The following is a 17,570-nucleotide window of genomic DNA, read 5'->3' on the forward strand; positions in this document are numbered from 1 at the left end:
CCACCTGGGCACCAGGGTTTGGCCACCACTTCCAGCCCAGATCAAATTGTTCAATTCTTCTCGTCATACAATCAGTGACTAGGATATCTATCTCCCCGGATTAAAGGGGTTCCAATACCACCCCCAGGAACCACCTCCGGCCACCTCGTCACGTCATTCGACCAAAGCTCCTGATCCGCACCAGGAAATCATTATGAGCTCCGCCTACCAAGTGCTTGGCCTCGACCCTCACACCCTCTCTGGCATCTGCCTCCTGCAGGCGTGTGTATCCGTACCTTGACGAGACTAGTGCTTGATTAACTTGTCAGCAACGATATTACCAACGGGCCTTTGCGCCCCCATGTGCAGATACACATGTCTTTGTGCTCGGAGACGACCGTTGAGCGTGGGCGTGATAACTGTTTACAACACACAGACTTCGATGACAGCTCGGATTTCCTTGTTCGACGGCTAGCTAGAGGGCACACAGGCATTCCACAATCTCTAGAGCAAACACACACCGCCATGGCTTCATGGGCCAAATCATGGCAATATCTCGGGAAGTTGGGGAGGTTCAACGGCATCGACGGTCATTGGATTGAGAGGTGCTGACTGGCCAGGAGGTGAAATGAAATCACACGCGTTGCAGATGCGGAAGCTAAGCTCTGTAACACTCGAGTCTTGCTCCAAGGGGAAGCTCCTTTTCGCCGTAACCTGCGCTCACAACTTGCTAGCCCGTAGTCACGGCGGTAGTCGCTGCTCGCTCCACAACTTGCGCTGCTATCCTCGGTCTTCACGGCCTCACTCTAAATCACCATGCATGTCCTGATCTTGAGGCAACAGCACATCTTGTTCCGGAGAGGGCCAGCCGGTCATCTCCACAATGAACTGCCCTACCACGAGCACCGCCCTTGGTATCGGTCCCGCCCCCAGGCGTAGTGTATCTCATGGATTCATGGGTGGAACACGCAGCTCGGTTTCCAGTTTATCGAAGCTAACGGAACACGGATATTGGACAGTTCCCAGGGTTACGTCTCCCCCGGTCCTGGCGTCCATCTTATTCGCAACCAACTTCGGATCTGGAACTCTTCGCCGTTGTGAAGGCTGAAGCATGAGGAAGTAATCTCGCCTACCCGTCCAGCCACTCGGTTCCTTCATGGAGCTACGAGGACTTGCTTGCCCGAATGTTGTCGAGAGTAAAAGTCCGAGCTCCGTCGGCGATTTGCTCAGCCTGACGAGTTGATAACTCACCAAAGCCTAAAGGGTTCTCTCAACCATGGACGACGCGGGCATATTCGTACGCACCCTGAGGGATTTGCGAGGAATCAGGATATTGGACCTGTGGTCACTTGAACAAAACAGGGCAGACATTGAAACGTCCCTGTCCGCACATCTATCGCCAAGAGGGAGCTCATCGGATCTTCTCAAGGGCTGTGCCGAAAGACTTCAGTCAGGGATAGTTGAGGGGGGGGGGGATAATAAATTGGACCGACAAAGACTGTTTCATGGGGTTGTGCTCGAGGCCGACTTCGAACTGATATCTCACTCCATCCGTTCCTTCTCCTACCGCCGGCATTTCGTGCTCAAGGTCAACACAGTTCTCCTGTGTCTGACGACTGAAGCAGATTACTCCATCTCTCTCCTTGGACTCAGATGGGCGTCTTGGTTCACACGATATCGCGCCTCCCTGGCGGTCAGGGGTGGTAAGTGAAGCCTTGTCGGTCTCCTTCCTGTGTGTGCGTGCGGAATCGTGCTCCTTGATGTGTGCTTTGCGCCGCTGTCATGTTGGTGCTTGTTTCTTTGAGCAGTACGAGATTTATTCTTGCAACCTCCGATCACGAAATACTGTGAAGAGGGAAAGAGGCCGAACAAACCTTGTCTACCAGCAGGTAGATGGCAGGCCGTTAGTGTTTGACGTGGAAAGGCTGTAGTGATCAATGCTGCGATAGTCGGTCATCTATCTACATTACTTAGCGGAAGTTCTACCTTGCCTACTGCCCACAGAGACATTGGCCACTCTCAATCTCTCATAGTATTATACGAGCTTCTGTCCCAGGCTTTGGAGAGTGTCCATCGCAGACACCGCGCAGAGGAACGGACAGTTAAAGGCGACAGTAATTGGGGATAATCTGGTTAACTTAAACTCACATCTCACGTCATGGGAGACGACGGCTATCGGCTATCTATCACGCCTCTCTTTTCTTAAAATACACCCATCTTCCTGGAAACCCTATCTGTCGCCAAAACCCTTCACACACTTTGATGTTTTTGGCACTCCCGACTCAAATCTTCAACTAACCGATGAGAGACCCCCTGGGCAAAAGCCCCCAGTGACCGCCGCAAGAACACTTCCGCTGCTGCGCCAACACAAAGGTGAAGCCCGGCCGCGAGCCAAAGACGTCCTCCATGACGGCCGAGCACCGCACGCAGCGCCTCCACTGCGCCGTCTTGGCGTCCTCGGCTTCCTTACCGCCGCTGGTGCTGGCATTGTTGTTGTTGCTGTTACCAGCGGCATCACTGCTGCTGCTGCCGCCGCCTCCAGCACGAGAAGTAGGGGGCGGGCCGACGAGCTCGGCGCGTTTGAAGACGTCAATGAAGCGACTCTTTGCCTTGCGCGCCGCGAGCGTCCGTCGATCGTCGTCCACCTCGAGGAGATCGTAGTCTGCAAAGAAGAGCTTGGACGGGTCAGCCAGGCCGCGGTAGGCTCGGAGGTCCGTGTTGAAGAACTTGAGCAGCACGCCGAGGAAGGCGGGCGGCGGCGACGACGCGAGGAGCATGTTGAGCTCGCAGTGCATCTGAGCGGTCTTGATCTGCGCGTCGACGGCCTTTTGCGCGGCCGCGCCGCCGCCGGGCGGGTTCTTGCTCGCGAGGGAGGCGAGGGAGGTCTGGTACGCGGTGCGAATGTCGTTGTTGAGGACGGTCAGGAGGCGGTCAAACTCCTGTACTTTAATCAGGCTGCTCGAGGTGACGCGCTGCATCTTCTGGTAGGCCTTGTAGAGGACGACGTGGAGGCCCTTTGCCTGCGAGGACGGATCCGTGGCGTTCTGCATCGCGGCGCGGCGCTCGTAGAACTCGATGGCGCGGTTGGAGAGGATCTCGAGGTGCAGGATGCGGCGGCAGACGGCAGAGAGGAAGCCACGGGTGGAGGAGCACAGGAGGAGGTGGAGGGAGACGTCGGAGCGCGACTGCAGGTAGGCGCTCATCTCGGAGAAGCGCTGCGGAGTGAGGAGGGCGAGGAATTGCGGATCGTCGAGGAGGGCGAAGAGCGAGTCGGTGAGCCAGGCGAGTAGGTCGAGGGACCACTTTGCGCAGCCTGCGAGGGCGTCGACGACCTCGTGCTCGTCGAGCGGGCTGAGCTTCTCGCGGATGTTGACCGGAGTATTACTCGCGATCGTGATGAGGATGACGACGTTGCGTGCGTTGAGGGCCAGCATGGCGAACTTGCCGCCAAAGGTCCGGGGCTGGAACATGCCCTTATATCCGAGGTGGTTGAGGATGCTGAGACACATCTGCAGCGAACTGTTCCGTACGAGACTGTCGTGGTGTGTGTCTTCTGAGTAGTCTACGGGGACCTTAAGCATCCGCACAATCTCATTGATCCAGTCAAACGTGAAGCCTGCAAGTGTCAGTCAGTAAGGGACTCAGAACGGCGACAGGGATAACGCACGCTTCTTGTTTGCAAAGGGTCGAGCGACAGCCAGTATGTCGTCGTAGTTAATATTGTTGAACGTCGCCGTCGACGCTGCCACAGTTAGAGCTGCCAAGGTGGCAGCATATGGCGCTACATATTGTCAGTCAAGGCCAGGAGGACAAAAAGGGGGTGTGATGCAAAATACCATCTTGGTTGGAGTTTCCTATATCTCCTAAAGGATGGTAAAGTCTACTCCACTTGACCTTGCCATCGTCTTGAACCTTGACTACGGAACAATTGGTAGGAGAGAAGGCCATTTGTAAGCCTAGGACATCTTGTTAGCTCTATGAATCAGACGGTTTGCATTACTTGGACTCACATGGTGAATCATCCTGTAAGGCGAACCCCACTTGACCCAACGTCATGACTCTGTCGAGATTCATCTCATTGTAGACTTCCTGTAGAGTATACCTATCGCGGTATTCCACCGAGCCGTCACTGAAGGCTAAGCAGACGACGTTGCCGTACTGGATGGTATGAAGACCAATCACGGCCTTGTTGATGACTACGGGGTCGCACTTTTTTAAGCGACAGGTGGGCTTTGACGACGTTAGAACTGGATTTGACTTCTCAAGATCAAATGACTTACAGCTGGAGCGGTTCCTGTACTATTCCTGCGGCTTCCAAGCTGTTCAAATGCAGGATGGAGGCTTTGAGGCTGATCGCTGGGAACCTCCCACTTGTCGATGATACTTTGCGTTTCCTGATACGGGGTATTGGGTGTTGGCACGTAAGTACGAACTGCGAGGATGACGAGTGGAGCTCCCTGGCCATTTGGGTCCATGACCGATGGTAAGATCTCCAAGTGTGTCAGTTGCGTCGCGGCTGAGTCTACCGGTGTTGTGGATGGACCGCTGGGTAGCCAGGTAGAGATGGCAACGTGCTTCTCGTGCAAGGTAGGATTAAGAGCTTGGCTACCCGGCGGTGGCTTGGTGTCGGATTGAGATTGTGGCAGTCCCCAGTGGATGCCAACTTTCACTACTCGTATTTGCTTGTTGGTAGTGGCCAAGGCAATCCATAGGTAACCTACTCTGTGTTAGTTCAATACCAACACAAGGGCGGCCTTCACTACTTGCCCTTGTCGCTATGAAGTGCTGCATGTGTGATTAAGTCGTCGGATGAGTTGACGCTCTCGAGCTCAAGTAAGGTTTCTTCGATCTTGTTGTTATTCTGAGCCCAGAACATCTTCAGATGTCCGTTTGTCGTCACACACAACAGAGCACTCTTGGATGGATTTGGGTGCCACGGGCCCCCGGCACGTACGAACGAGCTCTCGTACCTATACTGATTGCCATCTTTCACGGCCGGTCCATGGCTCACCCAGTACTGACCAGTCAGCTAGGTAGGATGATTTTGGGAGGGCTCTATGCTCACCTGCTTGCTTTGAGGAGCGAGGGGTAGCCAGTAGCTTCCGACAATGGCATGGAGGTCGTCGGAAGGGTCATGGTCCCATTTTCGTGTTGCGAAGGGTCGGTTCAGAGTGATGGAATATGTGAGAATGGCAACTCGGCCAGTGGCGTCGATGACGGCCAGTTCAGGGCTTGCTGTTGAGGCCCAGGCAAGGTGTATTATGGGGCTTGAAGGATTAATACTGATCAGATCAACCTTTGTAGGCTCACTGAGACCCCAGTCGCCATTGTCAGGATGAGAACGCAGGAACCTGGCTTCCAGTGTCTTTCCATCTGGTGAAACGGAGGCTATTGAGCCGGATCTGGACCATGCGACTCCCCTACAAGAATTGTGAGATCTGGGAAACATTGTGCATAATTGTGGGATGGTTCTCACTGGCAACAGCCGCGGGTGCGCAGCTCATCAATCCTTTGGCGCAGGTGTTTTGTTGGAGGGCGGGCTGTGTGAAGAGACAGGCCGCCAACGCCGTCGCCAAAGAGGTCGTCGACGTCGAGCTGGTCGACCTGCATGGCCCCATTCATGCCGTTTTCGAGCATGAGCGGCATCTTCTCTTCGGTCATGTGTGCGTGCGTGTTGGTGCCGAAATATCGGGCCTGCGCGCAAACAACACTCAGGGTGTCAGCCACGGAGATAGGGCGCGGCTGGAGTGGTGTTTCAAGGCGAGAGATCAAGAGGCCGGCAGAGGCTCATTTTATGAGCCAGAGGAAGCAAAAGTTGCCGTTACACACAGTACGACAAGCGAACCCCTCAATGAAATTAAGAAAAACTACGAATTGCTGTTGTGTTGCCTTGATGACTTGGGTGCTTGACTGATGGTACTCCCAGATGTGGCTGAATGGAGATTGGAGCAAAATGCATGTATCCGTACTCCGTAAGTTGATAGTTATCGTTACTAAGGTGGATCGCGGCTCTTAAGAGAGGTGAACTGGGACCAATGGAGTGCAGAGACGAAGTCCGCCAGGCCACACCTTGCCTCAGCCTCAAGTTCACCTCTCGCACGCACGCGTGAGAAGAGGTAAGGAGGAGTGGAGAAACTACATATGGAGCTAGTCCAACTTAGGCCACTTCAGATATCCATCAATAAGGCGGGAACCTTGGGAGTAGGAACGGTACATGTGGCTGGTGAATGTGGCTGGTGCGAGTACACCAACTGCAGCATGGTGAGCATCTTCGAACTACAGGTCGCACCCCAATATCAAACGCTGTGGGGAAGTTGGAACCCGTGACGTCCATCCAATGATCCTTGCAGGGTAAGGAGGGCCGGGCCCCTCTTCGATCGTGACAGGGGTGGCGGCCAAAGAACGGGCAGACGTGGACAGGCAGACAGGGCAGAGACGAGGTCAGTGTTCCCGGGCAACGGGCGTCTACCCCGTCCGGCTCGCCCGCCCTGTGGGTGCAGATGCACTGGTGTCGTGCTCTTGTCACTTTTTGGCCCCCCGCGACTCGGCCGCGTTTCAGCCGACCGCCTTGCACGCCGGTGGCCGCGACATGATGAAAACACAACAGCGTTGTCCGCTCGAGAACTTCGTATGTGCCCAACGTACGAAGCAAGTACTTTGCATTTGAGGCGCCAATCGGTGGTGGATACTTGCTTCCATCTAAACTCACCGGGACTGTCGTCGAGATTGAATTTGTGTTCGTTTGCCTGGGTCTCGGACATCTGCAAAATGACGTCGGTTTCGTCAACTCTCTTTGCGAGGCGAAATGAGAAATTATTACGGACCACTTACCCATTGTTTGTGGAAGTGAAGATTCTCGCTGTAGCAAAAGGCGCTGCGGTGCATTTCCATCACTGTCGGGCGCGGATACATTCTGACCATGCGTAGCCCAGGAGTCGAATGAGGTATCTTGCGGTGCATCTGTGTAAGGCAGGCACGACGAGCAAGGTACCTTAGGTTGCTGCAGCTCACCGCTGGATCGACAGGCCACTTGCATCCGTATACCACGGACAAGCGCCGTAAGCTTGATACAATCGAATTTTGGTGATAAACGATAAAACAATGAAAGCACGCAGCCTGCTGGTGTTTTACTTGAACAAGGCTTTGTGAAGCTTCAGACTGGATTTAGTAGTGGCTAGGTGGACATTGCCTTGTCCGAGGATGCATCTCCGAAAGAAGCCCTTTCTGTGGGATAAAGCAACAAAGTAAAATACAACAGCCGAGTCATTTTTTCTCAAAAGGGAAGAACAAACAGCGGGGTTGGCCGTCGTCATCCTCGTCATGCCCCAAAGACAAGAGAAAGAAACGGGCGGGCAGACAGGCAGGAGAGCAAAGCTCTTCCTTTGGTCCTGTCTCCATCTATTCTCGTTCCCTCGACTTTGCCGCATTATACTGACTGCGGATAGTAATGCCAGTGTCCAGGCAAAATTCCACAAGCGCCCTTGGGTACAATGGATTAACCAGACATGACGAACATGCGATAAAAAGGAGTAAAAATAAAAAGGTTGTATCAATCATGCTCCTCGTCATATTTCGACCACCCGCATGACAAAGTGAGCCGAAGAAGAGGGGAACGAACAACAACAACAACGAGAGAGGGTGGAGGAGGCCGGAGGGAGGCCGGAGTGCATGGGCCATGTCCATGTACCTCGAGGGCACATGAATGCGGAAAAGTACATGATGTGGAGTAAACTCTTAGGAGCAACAACTCTTCGGGGTCAGGAGCGAGCAGGAGCAGACGGGAGCGAAATGCTCACCCAACTCCCGTCGACTTTTCGACCGGACCCAATGGGAAATTAAGCGACTTTTTGGAGACCGGAACCAAAACAGAAAGAAGCGCGTGCGCACCGAACCCAGACTTCAACAGGCGCAAAGCACTAGCCACCGCACCGTTCCTTACCCTTTCTGCCTCCTGTACGGTGTATCCCCCGTGTGCCCATCCGTCTCCCTCTTTTCTTCGTGCCCTTTCCCTCCCGTCTTTCTTCCCCCGTCTCGTCTCTCACCTTGACTTACCTTGCCTTACCTTAGGTAATACCGTAATAGAGTGCCAACCCACCCGTCCGTACCCTTCTGCCGCGCCGGGCCCTGACTGGATCTGATCTGCTGCCACCGCTGCTCGGTCTTTTCCTGACCTGTGTTGATGGCACTTTAAGCCCAGCTCTAGGTCCCGCCTCTCGCTTGACGGTGTTCCAAGTCACGTCCGCTCCCCTCTCTCTCCTCCCATCCCATCCGTCCCCCCGTGCCCCCTTCTCCCTCCGTGCCCCATCATCCATGTACGTTTGCTTGCAGCCGCTACGGCTATGTACTTGTTAAGGTACCCTCGCCCGTCCGCTCTCCACACTTTGTCTTTCTTCAACGACACTTCTTCTTACTTTCCCGACAACGACGAAAACCCTTTCAACCCACCCCCGGAGAAAGAAGCCCACACTCCTGGAAATCGTTGAACAATGGATATGGTATAGAACACGCTGCCCATGTTCCCGCAAATCTTGTCCCGGATCTTTTCTTCTTTCTCCCCTCCGTCCCCAACCACCACCGACGACAACAACGACGACGACATCAAAATGGACGCAACCCCTTCCTCCTCAGCCATGGACGTCGACGCGCATCAACAGCCCTCGTCTCCCTCAGATTCGACCCTTTCGTCACCTCTTTCCGTACTGTCAAAATCACCCTCAATACCCTCATCGCCAGAAGTCGCCCTCGACGCGTCAAAACGATACCCCTCGCCCACCTCTTCAATGCCTTCAGGCGCCCAGTCACCAATCAAGCTCGAGGCCGCAGACGACTCCGTACCCGTCATCAAGCTCGATAGCGCTGCCGATTCCATCAACGTCAATGCCAGCGATGCTACTGATGGCCAGCCTCCCCGAAAGCGGCGTAAAGTCACGCCTCCCAAAGAGCGCACCACAGAGTACCTCAACCTGGAAGACTGCAAAGAAGACGACGGAAACTTGGCGCGTCTAGTGTCCGCTCTCAAGAAACGGAAGAAAATTGTCGTCATCGCAGGCGCTGGAATCTCTGTTTCGGCTGGCATCCCCGACTTTCGATCCAAGACTGGTCTCTTTGCGACACTGCCCAATGAGCACAAGGTGAAAGGCTCAGGCAAGCACCTGTTTGACGCCTCAGTCTACAAACATGACTCCTCTACCGAAAAATTCCACAAAATGATTTGCGACCTGGCTACAATGGTCAAGGCCGCCAAGCCCACTCACTTCCACCACCTGTTAGCGTCGCTCGCCGCCGAAAATCGTCTCCTACGCCTCTACAGCCAGAACGTCGACTGTATCGACACCAACATGGAACCGTTGAAGACGAATGTTCCCCTGAACGTCAAGGGTCCTTGGCCCAAAACTATTCAGCTGCACGGAAGCGTTGACCACATGGTCTGCTCAAAGTGCAGTGACATCAAGGCTCTGGAAACAGAGCTTTTCGTGGGCCACGAGGCTCCACTATGCAAAACTTGCGAGGACCTCGACATGGTTCGCACGCAGTATGGCCAGAGACGAAGTCACGGTATTGGTCGCCTGCGTCCCAGGATGGTTCTTTACAATGAATTTAATCCGGACGAAGAAGCCATTGGTAAAGTGTCGAGTGTGGACCTGAAGTCGCGTCCTGACGCGGTCATTGTTGTTGGCACCAGCCTCAAAATCCCAGGCGTGCGGAGGCTCGTGAAGGAGCTGTGTCAAGTCACGCGTAGTCGCAGAGACGGATTTACCGCATGGATCAACACGGTCTCGGAGCCACAACACAACGACTTCAAAGACTGCTGGGACCTTGTCGTTCGCGGCAAGTGCGATGACGTGGCTCACTGGGCTGCTCTACCCCGTTTCGACGTGCCGCATGGCGACCAGTCGGCCTACCTCAGTGAAGGAGAGGAGCAGAGGCGCCAGGACAGACTAAGCAGGGATAATCTCGAGGTGCAGCTCATTTCGCCTACGCCTGATTCACCGACCAAGTCTACTTCGACCACGGCGTCGCACTCAAAGAAGCGGAAGCTTGTCGACCCTGTCCAGAGTATCCCAACACCCACGGCCAGCCCGAAGATCAAAGCTGTCGAGGCTGCGAAGAAGGGTACCAAGGCGAAGCAGAGCAAGCTTTCGTTTGGTGGCCAGCAAGCTGCTACTCCCGGAAGCGACGCAACAGCCAAGAAGGTCAAGAAACCGTCCGTGAAGAAGCCCCGGAAGGACAACAAGAAGGCCACGATGCCTCCCAAGAACAGCGTTACACAGACCTTCAAGACGCAGAAGAACCGGGAACTCGCTGATATGCCTCAAGAAACCTTGGCTGGCAAATTGGACAGCCAGCACTATTTGAAATATGTTGAAGACAAGCTTCAGTCTCAGCTTCCACCATTGCGACCGGCGCAAAAGCCTATACAAAGTTTCGTCTACAAGCGTGCCGAAAATACCGACGAGGAGGGACAGAAGGAGGATGGTTCATCACCCGCGCGACCATTCGAGAAGATGTCGAGGCCGTCACTTGCGGAACGGCCAAAGTCCTCACCAAACACTGGAGACAGCAGCGATGTACGCCCAATGACGCCTATGCATATCCGACGCAAGTCGGCCGACACGATATCCCCTGAGTCGATCCCTCGAGGCATGGAAGCCTTGATGGACTGAGGATAACCATGGAAGCGTTGTCAATTACATGATCACTCGGCATCGATTGCATTTTGTTTTTTATATTCATAGAAGACGTCAACCTATTGGTACCGAAGAGTTCGGGCTAGACAGGTGACAGTCCACGGAGATTTGTCTTATCACGAACGGAGTTGGTATGGAATACGCCTCGCATCACTTTATCCTGTACATACAGAGTACCTGCCCACTTGTATAAAGCAGCGGCCGTAGAGCTCAAAGGCTCTTTGACGCAGGCTGCCATGTGTGGGCTCCACAAGCGAAGGCTTCATTTGGGCTGGCAGATGCTGAGAAAAAGTCTGCACTCGACACACTGCAGGATGAACAAGGTAGTGGGATAGAGGCGGGCCCCCAAGTCCGCCATGGGACGAACATGATCGTTAATATACCACTTTTCGCACGAGATGCCTTTATTCTGTTGCCAGCTTTCTACAGGCTTTCGTGACCTCCTTAGGTTGTCCATGACGTTGTTATGCTGACTGACAAGCAGTGTGATGACCGCCGTGCCCGCTAAGCAAGCACCCAAGGTTGCGCCCTACCGCCCCTACAATAGAGGTAGACAAAATAGTTGGGCCGCGGACCAAGGTCAGCGAAGTTCTAGGGAGCAGACCACCGAGACTTCAGGCGTCAACAACGTGTTGATGGAAAACAGATTGATCCTCAAGGTGTTGCTTTTTATTTGCAGTATGCCTCGCCGTGTGCTGTTGCATTGCCAGGTCTATTATAGCAAGGTAGGTAGAATGCATACACTACTTGGTTGGCCTATGCCCCGACCCGCGAATCAGGGCCAACACATCCTGACCACTAAGATAACCTGCATTCACAAAGGCTTTCTGGCTCATTGGGGTACTGCCTGTCTACTATTTTGGTAGAATTTTCTCGTACAAGCGTGGTGGCTCAATCCGTCCATCCCTATGCGCTAGATATATCGAGCTCAGAGCCCCATCTCCTACTGACGCGACCGAGCGTCCGTACCTTAAACATGACTGCCTGCCAGCCAGCATGATATGTACCTTACAAAGCCCCATCTCCAGTCTACCACGCCGCCGCCGCCGCCTCGACCAACAAGGCTACGCGTGCCCGGTACCTGGACGAGGCCAACGTCATGTGACCAGTCTAGAGCCAGCCAGCCAGCAAGGCTCGCTCACCAGCTCGCTCACACGCCTGCCTCCACGGAATGCAGCGACCAGAACTAAACCCGGCTTGTCTGTCCTCGCTTCACTAAAAACTCAAAAACGCATGAGGTGAGACATGATGTTTTCGCAAAACTCCAAAAATGAGTCCGTCCTGTACCATGCAAGTCTGGGTATGTAGTTTATCTTATCATTCCCTCAACCACAATGAAAATGCCCTTCCCACCTGGAGCCGAAAACGCCATGCCGATGCTGATATTAAACACGAATCGTGACTGGATGGATATGCGCAAATGGAAAACCGTCTCCCCATCCGTACTTTTATGAATGCGAATCCTAAGAAGCCGCAGCAGTGCCATTTGCCGCCGCCGCGGCTGGTTTGTCTCCGTTGTGTTTCTTCACTTCTCTGTCCCGCAGGACTCTATACATGGCGCTCAGCCGATCGCCCGTTACTTCGTTGCTCGTGCTGTCAACTGGCCACAGGTTCGCCAAGAACTCCCTGAACGTGTGTTAGATTTGAGTTAGACGTGAAACAGCCGGCGGAGAAAACTTACCAGAAGCGATTCTTGAGCGCATTGTCTCGCTCCTGAACGAATTCGCGATCCAGAAAGTTGCCGATGACAACCAACTCCTCTCCAAATATCTTAGCGCGTTCCTTGCTGGACTTAATCCTCTCCTTTGTCGTGACAAGAATTGCCTCAAAGTTTGCTCGAACTGGTTTGAGCAAGTACCACAACATGGCATCCGCGTCCTTCTCACGCTCCTCCTTATTGTCGCCCATCTTACGGAGTTGGTCAAGTCGGTGAAGGGCTTGGTTACGACGCTCGTTGTCTGGCTGATTTGCTCGCGGTGTGTTGCTCGATCTGCGTCGGTCATCGCCATGCCGATGGTCTTCTGCACGACGATGTTTGCCACTTCGCTCACCCTCATCGCGATGCCTTGGCCTGTCAGCTCGAGGAGACTGTTGTTCATCCCCATTACTCTTGGTCCGCCGGGCTTCCTCCGTTCTCCGATGCTTCGGGATACGGCCTTCATCGTGGCCTGAGTGCTTTCGCTTGGAGTCAGGTCGCGGAGTGCCCTTCTCATCAGCATTGCTGCGGCTGCGATGATGATCAGCGTGACTGCGTTCTCTGTCCCGATGTGAGCCGCTCTTTTTGAGGGCCGGCGGAGCAGGAGACGCGGCGCCACTGCCTACGTCGCTGCGGCGGTGTCCATTCGCCAATCGCTTGTTATTGCGGTGGTGATTTTCGACAGTTCTATGAGCCAATGGGTCACTAGAGTGTTTGGCCGCAAGCACAGAAAGCAGGTATTCTGAACGGCGGACGAGGTGGACGGCGCCTGGTGAGTTGACACCCTTTTCAGTCGCCTTGTTTCGTTCTTCCTTCTTTTCGATGCGGTGCTCCTCCAGGAAGAATTTGTCCGACATGTCTAGCGTGGCATCGTCCCGGATTTGAGTCCAAGCCCCAAACCCGTACTTGTCGATGCCAACCAGAAGCATGCCATCTTCTCGAGCACCCCACTCACATGAATAGTGGGCAGCCTTGGTCGCATCGGCGAGACGGAAGGTCTTGAAGTCATCGCTCTTCCGAATGGTTTGCCTCAGCAGGCGAAGTTGTTGAGGACGTTCGACCGCAGTCTCTGCGTTCATCTTCCTGACCTCGCCGAAATCAACCAGAACAGCCTTCTTATCCTTCTTCGTCAGAGACTTGCCAAGTTTCCGCTCGTCGTCCATTAGACGTGTGTTATTATCATTGAGCGCATCTTCGCATCTCTTGACAAAGTCGTCGAGTATAGACTTGAGGAAATCGCGGTCGCGCTCTCCGAGACGTGCTTCCTGCACGATCTCCTCGCCGCGGTCATCCATAGATCCGTATCTGAAGAAAGCCTTGAGAAGGTTGCGCGTCTCCTTCTCGTTGAGTGGACGCTTGGGGTCAGACAGCAGGGCACGTTGCTCCTCGGCTTCTCGGCGTTGTTGTTCTTCCCTTTGCCGTTTCTTCGCAAGACGGTCGGACCTGTCCGTCTCATTTCGATTCTTCATTGTCGCTCTCCGGGGAGCGCTCTCGGCAGCAACCTTTGCCACATACTCCTCGTTCTTCCGTTGCTCTTCATCAGCCTTGATGACGGCGAGTTCCTCTGCGGGGATAATCTGATCCCAGTCAAGGGCCAAGTCGTCCACCTTCACGTCAGTGTATTGCATGAAATTGTCCCAGTCAATACCACCACTGCTGAGGTTCATCTTGTCATCCACCTTCGTCTTGGTGATTTCAGCATTCTCCAATATGGAATCGATGTCAAGCTGTTCAAGACGTTCTTGATTGCCGCTTTGCTCAAACATCTTCTGCGAGCGCATCTTGAGAATGAGCTGGATATCTTCAGCGGAGTTAGGCCCGTCGATCTTCAGACCCTTCTTATTCATTTCATCACGGAAAGCCTTGCCATCGTCAGTTACACCAGCTTGAATAGTCAGATACTCGAGCAAAAGCTTATTGCGCGCACGCTCGAGCACTTCTTCTTCAACGGTCTCCTTTGACACCAAGCGGTAGATGCTGACGGGCTTCTTCTGACCGATACGGTGCGCGCGTCCCATAGCCTGCAAATCAGCCTGGGGGTTCCAGTCGGAGTCGAAAATGACTACAGTGTCGGCCGTCATCAAGTTGATGCCCAAACCACCTGCTCTGGTGGAGAGAAGGAAGCAAAAGTCGTCGCTATCTTCCGCATTGAAGTGGTTGATAGCCATGCGTCGGGGACCAGCGGCGATGGTGCCGTCGAGACGTTGAAACTTATAGCCTCGAAGTGCCATGTAATCGCTGAGAATGTCGAGCATCTTGACCATTTGACTGAAGACGAGTACTCTGTGTCCATCCTTTTTCAGTTTCGTCAGGAGCTGGTCGAGAAGCATCATTTTCCCACTGCTAGCGATGAGGCCTTTGATCTGGTCTTCTCGGCGGGTGCTGCCGGCGAGAACTCTCTCTTCGGCACCCGCAAACATGTATGGGTGATTGCTGACTTTCTTCAGCTCCATCATAATGTTCAACAAGGAGTTCTTCTGGCCGGTTGCGCTGGACAACGCGGCATAATTCCTTGTAAGGATGTTCTTGTAATAATCCAGCTGCACATCCGAGAGCTCAACACGAATGATCTTCTCTGTCTTTGGCGGAAGATCCGACTCGACTGTCTCTTTTGTGCGTCGCAAAATGTAAGGGGCGATGGACTTGTGGAGGTCCTGGAGCTTTTCTTGCGTATCGTTACCTGCGAGGTCTTCCAACTCTTCGTCAATGACAACCTTGCCAGGGTTGAGGAAGTCCATCAATGCAGACAGCTCGGCTAGGTTGTTCTGAATAGGGGTGCCCGTGATCAAGATCTTGCAAGGCACGCCGAAGCTCACCAGTCTCGCGTACAATTGAGACTCCTTGTTCTTCAAACGATGAGCCTCGTCCACAAGAAGTGCTTGCCACTTGATCTGCTGAAGAAATTGCCAATCTTGGAGAATCATCTCATACGAAGTGATGAGGGCGTTGAACTTTGGCTTCTTGGGGTTGCCGTTAATCATTAGCTCGTTGTCACGAATCGTACTCCGAGAGGCTTCGTTGCCGAGATACACAACGTAGTTCATGTCGGGGGACCAGTTGTCGAAGGTATCGCCCCATGCCGGGATGACACTCAAAGGGGCAACGATGAGAAAAGGTCCCTCTTGCTCGCGTTCGTTGCGAAGCCAGCTGAGGAATGACACGCTCTGAACGGTCTTTCCAAGACCCATTTCATCAGCAAGAATGACGTTGTTGGCGCGAGTCCAGTTGAGACACAAAAAGTTTAGACCTCTGAGTTGAAATGAGCGCAGTTCGCCATTCTTGATGAAGTCGGGTTGCGATTCAAGCTTGGTCATCCTTGTTCGAGTATCCGGGTTGGATTCCTTGCGATCAGAGACCCACGAACGAGAAGATCGATCCAAGAATTGATCAATCTTGTCCTGGAAGTCCGCACTGATGGCAGACGCAACTTCCCACGTGCACTCGTCGTAGTAGCAGCCTTTCCACTTAACAAGGTATTCTGTCTCTTCATCACCGTCGCGAACAGCGACAACTCTGTCCACCTTCGTGAAATCTTCCAGGGCTTCTTCCGCGCGCTCACGATCGAGGAAGAACTGCTCCTTGGTTTCGGGCGGGATATCTTCACCATACCGAATCAGGAGCTCGTGCTCTACAATGGTTCTGAAGTAGTTCTCGACTCTACGATAGCCTCGCATGCTGCGTAGGGTCTCTGCTGTTTCCCAAGTGTCGTGCAAGTGAGACTTGCCTTGCCACTTGACGAAGTATTCAAAGTCGGTTCTGGTCGAGCTCCAACTGAGCTCAAGGCCGTCTTTCAGCTTGTGTCGAAGGACCTTGTCAATGTATGGGGAGTCGTCTACAACATCTGCCGCATAGTAATTGGGCGTAAGCATGTCCTCGTCCTCGTCATCGACGTCGCTTTCTTCATAGGCGCCTTGTTGCACTTGTGCGGCCCGTCTGCTCGACCAACGCTTCTCCGCGAGAAGCGCGCTAGGTTGGGCTTCACGCTGACGGCGTGCCTTCTTTTGCAGACTTTTCGCGCGCGCACCACCATAGTTATCAGAGTCGGAGTCCGAGTTCGTGGAGGGTTGTCGTGCAGGTGTACCGCGTTTTGAAGCTATGTGAGGTCAGAATTGATGATATCGATGATAGTGAAGGCTTTGGAAGCCGACAGGATTTATGCTCACATTGCCTCGATGTCTCAACGCGTCTTTTCTTCACCACTCTTCGGTTGGTAGGTACTACATCGGATTCGGAGTCATCAGATGAATCGACCTATCATTCCAAAACTGTCAGCGATGGGACGTAGCAAGCATCGGATCCTACGTACCATTCTGCGCTGCTGCGTCGGGCGGGACTGTGAAGCAAAGTCAGCTCAGGGCGTGGTCAATTAGAACATGCGTCAATCTTACACTTCTTCTCAACCCGTAGAGTTCTGGATTTGCCTTGATGTAATCATCCTCTCGGGCAGGAGCTTTCCGCTTCGTAGGCCGTTGGGAATCGTTGGAGTCCGAGTGGACGTCGCCGGCCCCGTCGCTCTGAGCAACAGAAGCTGCGTCCTCGTCCATATCAAAGTCGGCATCGTCAGATGCGTTGTTCTCATCGCCGGAGCTCTCGCTTTCGGCGAAGTCGGGTGCGCCATTCAAGTAACCGGACAAGTCGTTGGGATCCGGCGACGGTGACGATGAGGCGAGGCGTGCGGCATTATCGTGCATATCTGAGAGGTCACTGTCGCTCTGGTGGCCGGCAGCGACTATGGGAGAGGGAGAACCGCCCTCCGGCGACCCATACCCGTTGGTGGGACCGGGTTCGAGGGGGCTAGACATGGTGATGGTCTAAGTCGAGGCTGCCTGCTATGGATGGAACGACGTTAGCCAAATGTTTGACCGTCTGAGAGTAGAGGCGGAGAAAGAGCGTGACCAGTGAGGTTGGGCGACCAAGATCAACATAGAATCACTAGGATAACCCGGTAATTGATGGAGATCTCGACCTCGTCGCATCGCGGGGACGCGGTTGATGGAGACGAGGCTGAAAGTTGATGGCGATGCCATTGTGCCAGTCAGGCGGACTCAGAGTACCGTGACGTGTCACCAGGGCATCACAACCATCCGGCGAGTTCGTTTCCATCAACACGAGGCATCTCAGGGATCGCCCAAGTCATGGCAGATGAGGATATCAGGATGGGAGCGCGCCGCTACGAGGCTGGCTTGATGGCTCGTGACGGGAAACTG

The 17,570-nt window shown here is 53.8% G+C and overlaps 3 protein-coding genes across 3 annotated transcripts; 1 reads left to right on the forward strand and 2 right to left on the reverse strand.

The window, feature by feature from the left end:
* Positions 1–2,035: 2,035 nt before the first annotated feature.
* Positions 2,036–6,011, reverse strand: BDZ83DRAFT_632718 (RNA polymerase II mediator complex subunit Sin4). Its single transcript, XM_060508991.1, has 8 exons — positions 5,456–6,011; positions 5,045–5,399; positions 4,747–4,996; positions 4,260–4,696; positions 3,990–4,209; positions 3,816–3,935; positions 3,647–3,760; positions 2,036–3,595 (listed from the first exon to the last, which is right to left on the reverse strand). Exons 1-8 carry the CDS (start codon positions 5,638–5,640, stop codon positions 2,274–2,276), a joined length of 3,003 nt encoding a protein of 1,000 aa, XP_060361270.1. The 5' UTR covers positions 5,641–6,011; the 3' UTR covers positions 2,036–2,273.
* A 2,571-nt stretch (positions 6,012–8,582) lies between these two features.
* Positions 8,583–10,643, forward strand: BDZ83DRAFT_585837 (Sir2 family protein; the record flags this gene model as incomplete). Its single annotated transcript, XM_060505876.1, has 1 exon — positions 8,583–10,643. One exon carries the CDS (start codon positions 8,583–8,585, stop codon positions 10,641–10,643), a length of 2,061 nt encoding a protein of 686 aa, XP_060361271.1.
* A 1,487-nt stretch (positions 10,644–12,130) lies between these two features.
* On the reverse strand, positions 12,131–17,165 carry BDZ83DRAFT_585842 (SNF2 super family protein; the record flags this gene model as incomplete). The annotated part of the gene is made up of 5 exons (XM_060505879.1): positions 12,131–12,293; positions 12,349–16,456; positions 16,527–16,614; positions 16,670–16,696; positions 16,752–17,165. The coding sequence occupies 5 exons, from the start codon at positions 17,163–17,165 to the stop codon at positions 12,131–12,133; spliced, it is 4,800 nt and encodes a 1,599-aa protein (XP_060361272.1).
* Positions 17,166–17,570: the final 405 nt, after the last annotated feature.

The sequence above is a fragment of the Colletotrichum acutatum genome (assembly GCF_030867785.1).
Source record: "Colletotrichum acutatum strain CBS 112980 chromosome Unknown BDZ83scaffold_100, whole genome shotgun sequence".
NCBI lineage: Eukaryota > Fungi > Ascomycota > Sordariomycetes > Glomerellales > Glomerellaceae > Colletotrichum > Colletotrichum acutatum.

What these genes read in the sequence shown, in the direction of transcription:
- BDZ83DRAFT_632718 (XM_060508991.1), bottom strand. Translation starts at nt 5,640, where the DNA reads ATGACCGAAGAGAAGATGCCGCTCATGCTCGAAAACGGCATGAATGGG. An exon ending in AGCACTTCATAGCGACAAGG is followed by an intron (nt 4,697 to 4,746) that starts GCAAGTAGTGAA and finishes AACACAGAGTAG; the next exon opens with GTTACCTATGGATTGCCTTG. An exon ending in CTTACAGGATGATTCACCAT is followed by an intron (nt 3,936 to 3,989) that starts GTGAGTCCAAGT and finishes AAGATGTCCTAG; the next exon opens with GCTTACAAATGGCCTTCTCT.